The sequence below is a fragment of the Tyto alba genome, unplaced genomic scaffold (assembly GCF_018691265.1).
Source record: "Tyto alba isolate M040663 unplaced genomic scaffold, T.alba_DEE_v4.0 Super-Scaffold_1000006, whole genome shotgun sequence".
NCBI lineage: Eukaryota > Metazoa > Chordata > Aves > Strigiformes > Tytonidae > Tyto > Tyto alba.
The window spans coordinates 9,010,983-9,022,876 of NW_024881272.1; the positions used below are offsets into that span (position 1 = coordinate 9,010,983).

Sequence of the window (11,894 nt, forward strand, 5' to 3'; positions counted from 1 at the left end):
AGTAGGTGAGTGTAGAGAAAGTCACACAGAAACCAAGGAGAGTGTGTAGTTCAGAGTGTGCCACAAAAATAGGAAACAGGCAATGGCCACTGTCAACCCTGCAAGGCTGCAGGGAGCGAGAGCGTGAGCAGCAGGAGTTGCGGTGTGGCAGTCAGGTAGAGTTGTGAAGTGTCAATGTCCTGTCAGAAATCTACTGGGTAAGACACTCTTAGAATGCAAAATTGAACATACAGATGTCAGGGAAACAAGTAAAATATCACTAAAGGTAAATATGATCATTCTACAGGTTCAGGATGCTGGGAGATACAGCCTTGTTCTGTGTTTTATTGTATGTTTCAGTTTGAAAAAAAAAAATGTTGTAGGAGTAGTATGTGCCAGTCAAACCCAAACCTGAACAAAACTGTGAGTTTAAATAAATAATGTATAAAACTATTGTTTTGTTTTCAGGAAGATATATACAAACTTACCCACTGTACCATGCAAACTTTGCAAAGAATTTGGCATCTCTTGAAAGCCAAAGGAGAAGAAATAAATGTACTTCAGGTCACAAGATTTGTTTTGTTTTTTCAGACGAGCATATTCTTGACTGTCTTATTCCTAAAAAAATTCCACCCTTATGGATATTGTATCTATAAAAAAGCAAGTGTAATACCAATTTTTACTGACTTTGAGATGTTTGCTGGACAAATATCAATGTTAATCTCAGACACTTAACAAGTTACTCAGCATTGTCCAGTTTACGTTGAGCTCTGATCCTGGATCTGGGTCACCCTGAACTTTCAGGGAAAAGATTCCTGGTTTCCTTTGGCCTTGGGTCAGGATCAAACTTGTAATCTCTTTTCACAATTGGAGAAGAAAATAGGGAGAATTATTAGCACTTCTATTTTTCCTAAGACATATCCACTGGAATGCTTGATTTTTTTTTTTTTAAAGTTCTTGCATGTTACAAAAATTATTTTGTTTTAATACATCAGCCTTGACTCATAGATAAAGATTACATGCATAAAATAAGAATACTGCTAGAACTGATAGCACTGCTACATGGAGGCAGAATTGTAAGTGGAATTTAAGACAGCCAGAACTGAGCACAGCAGGTTTAAAACTTACATATTTTCTATGTTTAGGAGAATGAGTTCAAATACTTGCTGGCTTTGCAAGATATTCAGAGCAGAAGAAAATGGGATCAGTTCTAAGTAAGTAACGATAAGATTCTTACATTCTGAAGTACATGCAGCTGCCTGGGTAGGAGAGACAAAAATCTTAAAATTCACAGTGGAAGTTTTTTTTCAAGCTTCAGATCATGCAGAAGCATGCAACAACTTCACAGCTGCCCCAGCTGACTGTCTTCATATAGCCAATTCCTTTAAAGTACATGAAGTGTAAACTAACTTTTCTCTAGTGTAAGGAGGGTATAACTTCTTTTATATTAAATAGGCATAGACTTAAACTAATGCCTGGATTAAGTCCAGATGTGGGCCTGTGAAGAATTTGTAAGCCCAATATTTTGGGTCAATGCTTTGAAAGACTTCAGACTGTTGACAAAAGTTGAATACACGTGGTGGATAAGAGACATGGCCAAGAGCCTCCTGCAAGTCCTCATCTGCCACCAACCTTAGTGAAGGCCAACCATAGCTAGAACTTTGGTCAGCATGTCACATTAGGGTGGTGAAATGCTTCCATCCAACATGCCTGCCAACTGGTATCAGATCATACATGGTTTTGATTTATTGATTAGAGAAGAAAATGTCCTCCACAGCAATACTGAGGTGTGTCTGATGACTCCTGAAACTGCCATTTGGGTGAGGTTAAGTGACAGAAATCCCAACAGCATTTCCAAAAGAGACCCCTGAACAAGAACTCCTCTCCTATACAGCATTGTCCAGGGAAGTCCCTCACTCTGGAGATAGTACAGTAAGTGAACAATAGCTCCCCCAAGACACTACAACAGCGTTTTCCAATTTAAACTTTGGACTCCCAGCTATAAAGCCTTAGTTATTCTTGAAGAATATTTTTTTTTTTTCAGTGTAATATATGTTCTTCAGCAAATTCAATCACATTTCAAATAAGTACAGCAAGAAGTTTCCTGTCAGCACAGCAGCTATGAAAGTTGCAATAATACAGATCCTAATAACCCATGTTCACATTTCCCTTGCTGCTTTTCATATTTTCCTGATTTTAAAAGGAAAGTAAAATGGTAAAAAGATTTTCCTCTGTGTCAGCTGTCCCATCATGCAGCGTTCTTTCTGCTTCACGCTTCACAGACTCATGCTAAAGACAAATAATCAGAAATGGAAATAAGATGGCCCTACTGATGATGTTCAGTGAGACAGACAAGATTGTCACTTGTTCTATATACAAGTGCTATTGCTGACAGAGGTGAAAAATTATCTGCGTCAGTAACAGTGAATATGACTCAGAAGCAGCTCTTAAGGAAAAAAAAAAAAAAAAAAAAAGCATTCGAAGGACTGGAGATTCTCACTCCACATAACCACATGCTTCATGAGTTTATAGAGAGAGGAGGCCAGTAGCTCATAAGAAGGAAAAGAAAATAATCTTTTACTGGCAAGAGTTGCTAGAAAGTTATTGACACCACAATTTGATAGTGGTAGCATTTCTATTACTATATATTCTTCTAATCAGTTCAGACTGAATGGGAAAGCATGACAGAATAATCAATGAGTCACAGCATGTACTCTTTCAAAGAAAGAGAAAATTATATGAAAATAAAAATAAATGGATGATCACCAATTTAAAAAGCTACAGAGCTACTAATGGCTGTTGTGCAGCAGAAAACTATGAAGCATCATGCAGAACTCATACCAAAGCCAATCCTGCCTTTAATTTAAATAAAAAAAGTTCTTCAGTTCTAAGTAGCTGTTGTCAAAATTGTAGCTCACATTAAAAGAAAATTCTCAATGAGAAGGGATATTCTCTCAGGTTAGGCTGATGCATAATGAAAGCACCCACTGGAATGCATCCCTTGTGTTTTCTTCTACTAATATAAGCGTAAGCATTTTTTCCAAGTTACCAGCATTGATGTTCTATAACTGCAATACTTAAAGATCAGTTGGTGTAAATGGAGCTACATGCACTTAAATGGAGTTATTTGCCCTTAAACATTTGTTTTTCCTTAAATTGTTTAGTCTCTCACCTCACTACTCCATACTTTTTCCCAGAATCAAGCAGGAGACTCCTACGAGCTTATGAAATTATTGCTTAAGAATGGCAAAAGTGAAAGAAAGAAATCCAATTTTAGTCATCTCTAAGGACTGTCTAAATTAGTAATGAAGTGTCATACTGCATTGTAAACAACTAGAGAGAGATAGAAGCCCCTTACAGCTAAGATTGTGTTAACATTTCATTAATTACCTTATGTTCAGATTTTATATTCAGCTCTCAGCTGATAAGTCAACTTAGATGTTAAAGGCCTTTAAATACCACAATAAGATCTTGAGCCCTTAAAGACTTTGCTACTAAATACAAACACCAACATTTCATAAGCAGACTATATAATGATTCCTGTCCCAAAGAGGTTGCTATCTAGAAAACTAGTGCTTCCTTTGTGCTTCCTCTAAACACAAATTAAATGAGTGCCATTTCCAAATTAATTACATGGAAGCACCTTGAGTTGGAACTGTATTTGTTACAGCAAGAAGAATATTTGCTTCAGCACAGTAGACACAAGACCCAGGACACACAGAAGAACCTTTTAAAAATATAAGTTTCATACAGATATTTTTTAAATTAGGGGACAGATTTTCAATAATGTAATTTAAATTTTTTACACTTTGAACCATAGATAATCCTACAATAATCTCCTTTTTTCTAAAGAGTGTCTTTGGAGGAAGTGCTACAATGGTCCCAGTCTTTTGAAAAGCTGATAACAAGTAAATGTAAGTAATTGTATGCTTGTAACCCAGATGGATTACTGAAAAAGTTCCCACAAATCAAAACCAATAAGTCATGTAATATAACATGGGCTCTCTTATATGCAACTAATGAAAAAGAACTCTGTGTGACATGCTTAGCATGTATCATACTGAAAATAAATATAGCGTGCAGTTTGCAGGGAAAGCACAGGAAGAAAATGCACAACAGAAAACTACAGCACAAGCAGCAGACATGCATACAATCACCATTACTGCCAGACAAGCAGTGCTCAATATCTTTGGAAAAGTGAAAGCCCAGGGTGCTGCACCAGCAGGAAAGCTTGCTTTAAATAAAATGCTTGGAGCTTCCAGCAGTACTCAGATACTACCATTCTTAAAATACCTCATTCACTGCACTTAGATGGCACTATGTTGGTTTTGAATTAATTTAAATGCTTAATGACATGGGGAAATGTAAAGGTGTACTCACAAGAAAGCCAGAAACTCTAAAGACAATGAATTTGCAGCTCTTTATAAAAAGTAGGCTAAGTGTCTGCCTATTTTAGGATTTATTCTGAAAATACATCACACAGCTGCAAGCACCATTCCTGCTCAAGTGCTAGCACTGAGTGAAGCCTCATAGATGTTCTCCTGGCTAGAGGAATTTAAGCAATTCTATCACTTGATCCCATACAAAACAAGTCTAATGACATCACTAAGACAGCCTGAGAAATTTAATCTTTGCAAAAATCCCACTGATCGCTACTGTCAAACTCCACTTCCAGGTGTTGCAAAGACATCCTCAGGTACAGAACCCCTTATCTGCTGAAGAGAGTGTTCTTTTAACTGCTTTACTTTACAGTGGCAAGGAAAAAAAAAATATATTTCCTTTTTTTTTTTTTAATAATTGCTTTTCCCCCAAATTCTTACAACAAGAAAAGAAGGTCTTATTTTTTTACTCATTTCATTATTTGATAATACTTAGTTATCTTCTGTACAAAACTAGATCTGGAATTTAAAAATACTCATCTTTTGATATGTGTGATAGCATTCACAGAGACCAGGAAGAACAAAGTTTTCAGTGCTCTGTCCCTGCATAGTGAAATTCCACTGAGATTAAAGGCAGCTCTGCACGTGCAGGAAAATGCAATGTTAAAGTGTAGGGCTCTGGGGTGAGTTAGTGTGTTTAACTCCCTACTTTGACATGACCTAATAATAATATTTATAGGTGTACAATCAAGAATTATATTACATTGTAACATCCCTATTACCTTCACAGGACTCTAAAGGTAATGTATATATACATGGTATATAAATTTGACTTCTGAAATGTTTACAGATGGGCCTATGATCTACAAGACTTACTTGAAGACAGAGCATAGTGATGAAAACATAGAATTTTGGCTTGCTTGTGAAGCCTATAAGAAGATCACATCGCAGAGGAAAAGGGTTTCCGTGGCCATGAAACTTTTCACACGTTACATTCAACTCCAGGCTCCCAATGAGGTGACGTACAATAACGTGAGCTTGTTATTTCCTCTAATATGAATGCTTGATGTGTAATGTAGTTTATAAAAAGTCCCAACAAGTGCCTAGCACGTCTTGGATTAAGGGAAGTGAAAACTGTTGCTCTTCATCCTTCCCCTACTCATTTGCACCCAGAATTTTAATATGTGCCTTCACATCTTGTCTATAGGTAAATCTTTCAACTATATCCACCAAGAATACAAGCAAAATGCACAACTAGATTAAGAATCAAGTTGTTGGATCTGATCTGTTCTCTTTAGCATCTAATCCAGGAGCCATTGATACCACTTCAATGGATTTTGGATTATGCCATTGCTACATGTATCTATTACTCTGGTCTTTGAAGAATAAATAAAAATGAACAAAGTAAAACCTCTACCTGGTGCTGTCCCCTTTCTAAAATGGGCTAAAATAAAAGTTCCAAGACAGATTAATTATTGTATGCTTCCAGAAGCACAAGATTTAGGGAAAACAGAGAAGATTTGTATGTAAAATGTTAAAGAGTGATTTTTTTTTTTTTTTCTGACAAGTGCCTATACAAAAAAGTCATTCCTGCTTGATCAGTCATGCTCTATGACCTTTAACTATTCCTATTTATTACTCTCCTTGCAAAAATAAGCTAATATCCTCTTTTACTGTCACTGCCTCTGGCAGACTGACATAACTGAAAAATCAGGCTAGATTATTTTCTGGTTTATGCATAAAAATAAAACCAACTCAGCTGGATTCTCAAATGTTGGCTGAGAGCAGTTTCTGCATTAAATGACTAAACCACTCCCACTAACCCAAAACTTGAGGAAATTTGAAAGTTCCCTCTGTTGGGTTTAAATGCCAGCTGGCAAGACAATGCATTTTTCTGTCTTTTTCTGATTTATTTTATTTTTAGCATGTGCAGCTATAGGAAACTCAGCAAAACATCTGTATTTCCAAAAGAGAAATGTCAGAATTGCCAACTACAGATTCATTAATCAAAAGCAAAGGCTTAAATCAGGACAGTCAAAAATAAGCTGTGTGATTTTTTTTCTAAAATAGTATGTATTTGAATCTTGCTACTGGCTGTCTGGTTTCTAGGTCTTCAGGACACACTGATTTCACATTTTCTTGATACTCACTATTAACACATGAACATCACAAAGGTAGGTGTTCATGAGGATTTTAAACACTGTTTATATTCAAATTTCAGCAGCATTAAAAATAAGGTGTGACTCAAATGACTCCTCTAGATCCTAACCTCTGAAAGACATCAGTGCTAACTTCACATCTTTAGAGTTCTCCTCTCAACACTAACGGGCAGAGTCAAGATGAAAAAAAGCAATGTAATTCATCATGAGCTAATGGATTATCAGAAGTTCACATTTTATCTGGTATATTTTCCTATCACCTTTCTACTCTTACACACCCACAGAGCTTCAATTTATCTGCTACAAACCCTGGATTGCAGCAGAAGAACTCTAGGAATCAAAACTTTTCCTAAACACGATTGACATATGGGCTCAGTTTTATTTTATTTTATCTCAGAGATTGTAATAATTTTAGCAATTGGTTTTCACCAGTACTGTGCACCTCCACCCACTTGGATTCATTCAAAATCAAGTCAGGCTTCCTCTTCAAGGATCTAATCCTAGCTCTGCGAACAATTCTTAGCAAAAGAAAGGGGGCTTGGATGTCAGCACCTTTCAGCTACTCCTTCCACTGCAGCCACTCCATATAAACCACGTCCACAGGACTTCTTCCTCTGCCTAAATCATACATACGTTCTTATTCTTTCTAGAAGTAGCAAGCAAATCAGACATATACCAGTTAACCTCCCTAAGGTGTGAAGTTTTGGGCCTATATTCTACATATGGGCTCAGCAATAGAGACTTTACTGCTACTCTTGACCTCCACTGATGACAATAGTCAGAATTAAACTGGCTTTTCCATTAAGGACGTGGGGCAGACTGGGATATTCAAAACAGCTCCCAGTGTTCCAGGCTTCTTGTCCCCAAGGGAGCAAGCTCCCCATCCAGCCACCAACTTACCTCTTACTAAATCAAACACCAAAAGAGAAGAAAATGGGTCAACTATTAAGATGGCGCTTTCTGGCATTATAAGGAGAAATCAACTCTGCTAGAAGCAATGTTTTTGATTAGGTGCTGATTTTAGATTAGAGGGTATATAAAAAGATATAAATAAGAGGCCTTCAGTTCAGGTGCCCTAAATTCAAACTTCCTTAACTTTCTTTTGCATATATTCAGTGACACTCTAGTAAAGTTGTTTTCTGTTTCAGATTAACATTGACAGTCCTACAAGGAAAGCGATTATAAGGAATATTCAAAAGCCAACACAGTCCTGTTTTGATGAAGCACAGAGAATAATTTACATGCACATGGAAAGAGATTCTTATCCACGATTTCTTGAATCAAAGTTCTATCAAAAACTCAAATACAGCCTTCAACCTAATGGCAATAATCCAATGGTAAATTAAAGAGAAAGGTTGAAAATTTAGAATGGTTTCTTCTGCATGCAAGTGTTGAAGATTTAAAGTAGACAGGAAGAATCAAGCGGTAGACAAATATTAAAAATAATCTGCTCAACTGTTCTGTTAATGTTAGAATTGATACACTATCTTCCCCCTTCCCTTTCTTGTCCCATGGAAGAATTATGGTTTTGTTTTCCTCTCCACTCAGTAAAACCCTAAAAACTAGTGAAAATTAAGTATAAAAAAGTTTCCACCAAAAATGATAGCCTAAGGTTCTAGTCTTTTATTGATATTTGACAACTCTAATAAAACAAGAATACTGAAAATATTTTGAAATGTGAAATAAAAAGAACAGGTTTGCTGCTAGGAAATAAATGTTTATTTGGCTATACATAATACAGAACGAAAAAAAAAAAAAAAGTATTGCTGCATTTACTTTTTTGTTGTTTTATTCTTATATTCTTGCAAAGTAAAAGAAGGTAAGTTGTGAAGTACAGCTGTTTGCTTAATCTTAAACTATGAATGTTGTATTCATATGGTATAGAGTTGATTTGATTCTGAATTATGATGTACAACATATGTTATAAAGATACTTGGTCTACAGTATAGTATAATGCTACCAGTGTTTCCTGAATTTATCTCCAGTGATAAAACTCATTAGTATTTTCTCTTTTTTTTCTGGGTATGGACACACAGATATATTGTTTTCCCTCAGGCACCCTACTAATTAAATACAAGCAGACCTGACATTTGAACATCATAATGTAACACAAACAGAACTTTCTCTCATGCATAAACTGTACAAGACAACTTGCTGATTCATTGATCAAGTATTGAAGTACTCTGGGTTTACATTCAAAAACCAGTCTGGCTTCTCAAATCTCACTGAAATTAAAATCTCTTAATGCTTTTAATGGACTTCAACATAGACAAAAAAAAAAAGCCATAGGAAATGAGGGATGTTTCTAATATCCTCTCAAGCTGCATTATTCCAAGGAATACAAAGGACAAGTCATTCTGACAGCAACCCCATGAATCCCAGTAACATCACTGATGATCTGGGATGATTTCACAGGAAAAATGATGTATTCAGCTGGATACATTTATTTGACTGAAGTTACTTCAATCATGTTGCCTGTTCATGCTTTTTAACAGTTTAGTTTAAGCTGTAACTTGATGCCTACTTTAAAAAGGCAATTTTTGTGACAAGGTAGTAAATCATTGTCTCACCTCTGTTGGGAAAGCCTAATCTTTCTATGGGAGGCTCACAGTAGTTCATTGTGCTGCTTGCTTAACCACAGTAAGTTTTTGTTCTCACCAAGAACCTCCCTTATTTTCACAATGTGAATGTCTAAGCCTTTTCCTTACACAGCAAGCATGAAAACAAGTCAGTTCTGACAGTAAATGAACAATTGGATTTCACTTCTTTGGCATCTATCTTGTAGTGAGGAGAAACTATAGTTGCTCTTTCAAGAGGGCCAATGTAATCATATAATATATGTGAATATATTTTAAGGTAAAGTCTCAATCCCTCCTAAAAAATTATCATTGTTTAAGGCCTCTGAGCAGCAGTATTATTGTGGTGCACAATAGAGGTTACATTTGGGAAGAGAGACATTGACTTATTGGTGACAGATAAGTATGTTTATCAACAGCTACCAAATGCATATGATGTCTAGCCTTGTATGAAGTTATATTGGTAAATTGTAACTGTGTATGAGTGCTCTAATGCCAACATGTGAACTACAGTATGTTATAAGTGATCATGTTGTAACTTATCGAATATTTAAGGATCCACAAACTCTTTTTATCCATAATTTTTATTAAATTCTCAAGCTAGAATTTATGTACATGTCTAAAGCAGAATACAAAGCAAGTCTGAGCATAATCTACACTAGTACAGAAAGCTTTAAGATAACTTCAGTGTTGTAAGAAAAGAGATTGTTAGTATAGGAGATAATCCTTTCCTTTTGCACTGAACCCACGTAAAAGGATCATCGTATGAATGTATGAATATTCAGCTTGTAAAACCACTCTCAGCAAGCAAGGACTCCACAGGAAATCCAGCTAGGGATAGTATAGCTTATGCAGCTGTTAGCTTCTGATGTATGTACAATGTATTGGACTTTGGCTCAATTGATTCTGAAGATGCCAGAGCCTTACAGAAAAGAAAAACTGTAGGAAATATTAAAAAGCAGTTCCTGCAGGGAAGTAGATCTGTGAAAAAAGCCAGCCTGAGCAGAGTTAAAAACAAGCAAGGGACTATGCTATGAAAAGCATTCCCATTTCTGTTAGGATTAAAAATTCAGAAGACTTAGATATTGGTCTCTGAGTGGGAGAGGCTTGTATTGACCAAGGATAATAGTTTTCCATAACCAAACAGGCTTAGCATGCAGTCTTCTGAAAGGGTTACGCAAAGAGGCTGGTCAGGTAGTATGTTGACAGACAGAACCTTTCTCCCTGCAGAAAGGAGATTATTCAGAAGGAAAAAAGAAAAATCATCCACTAAGAATGCTTGGAGAAATCAGAGGGACTCACAAACACATTTTTATGGCATGAAATGTTTAGCATTTGTTTTGCTAATAGGTTATGAGTCTAGCAACCCCTATGGCTATCAGGTTTATTACCTTTATATTCCCTTCTAGAAATAACTAAAAGGGTGGTTTGGGTTGGATGGTGGGGTTTTTTTGGTTGGTTGGTGGTTGTTTTTTTGGTTTTTTGTTTTTTTTTTTTTGGTTAAGTTGGAAGAAAAGAGGGTCCTTTTCCTAAAACAGATTTATTGTTAACTGGTAGAGATCTTTCTCTTGCTTGATTTTTCTTTTGTGTTACCAGATACATTACAATAACAGTGTATTTAATCAGATCACATGATAAATAAAACAGTAACTAATGGCAGCAGCAATAACAAATCACTGCTTTTAACATTTTCATTAACAGCACTTGAATGAGCTTAGATATACTTTCCACTGGCAGACAACACTAAAAGGCATTAATCATTCAAAGCTACTGCTAAGAAAGATAAAAACTTTTAAATAGTTAAATTAGCAGAATTCTCCCTCATTCTTCCCTCACTTACCTAACAAGAATTTAAAAAAAAAAATTAAAAAATCAAAACAATGGCTTTTTTTCAAATACATTAAATTTGGCAAGACAGAAATGTAGATTAATAAAACCACTTATAGCAATTAACTGTATCCAACCTTGGAAACTGTTGACCTGTTGAGTCTTCCTAAAAAAAAACACCAAACCATACTGGACAGATGGTCTGGGGGGTTTTTTGTTTGTTTATTTTCAAAAGAACTTGACAATTAGATCATTTTTACTTTGTAAACATGAGCTGTGTGGGCCTACTTTCTTGATAAAAGTGATGACATTCATTAAAACAGCAGTAAAACAATAGAGTATGAGTTTTACATCCACTCTTGGTGTTGAGGTGATAAGTGTAGAACAACAAATACAGATTGCATATCAGGTTTAAAAAACAAAGTAAAAATCTGCTTATAATTAGAGTCAGTCAAACCCAAACTCCAAGAATAGCATAGCTTAATCTCTTGTGTTCAGATGGGTGGTAAATGAGAACATATAATGTTTCTCCACTGTAGAATCAAAAGCCTTCAGGGAATAAATTGTTGGGAGACTTTTCTCTCAAGTTATCTCAATTATCTCATACTCCTGTATTAATTCTAGATATTTCTGCTATTAAATCCCAATAAAGACATTATAGGTAGTCTCACTTTAACCATAGTAATGAAGTAATATCCAGAACCTGGTACTGTAGACAACTAAGTTAAACAAATATTATGAGCAGAGATGTTTATCACCAATTACAGGGCAGATGAGGATGTTTAGGAACCTACAACCTCAGAGGAAAGGGAAATGACTGTAGCATTTCCAAGTATTGCCAAATATACAGTACTGTTGCAAACACATGTCCCTGCAGAAACTGATGTTTGGTCTAATGTTCACTAAACACAGAGGAAAGAGTGCAATGGAAGAAGACTTCCAAAAAGAACACGTTACTGCACATGCCAATTAGT

At 35.8% G+C, this 11,894-nt stretch overlaps 1 protein-coding gene across 1 annotated transcript; it reads left to right on the forward strand.

Annotated features, from left to right (window-relative positions):
- Positions 1 to 271: 271 nt before the first annotated feature.
- RGS13 (regulator of G protein signaling 13) lies at positions 272 to 7,863 on the forward strand. Its single transcript, XM_042805834.1, has 6 exons — positions 272 to 328; positions 707 to 765; positions 1,125 to 1,193; positions 3,832 to 3,893; positions 5,209 to 5,375; positions 7,666 to 7,863. Exons 1-6 carry the CDS (start codon positions 272 to 274, stop codon positions 7,861 to 7,863), a joined length of 612 nt encoding a protein of 203 aa, XP_042661768.1.
- The last annotated feature ends 4,031 nt before the right edge of the window (positions 7,864 to 11,894 follow it).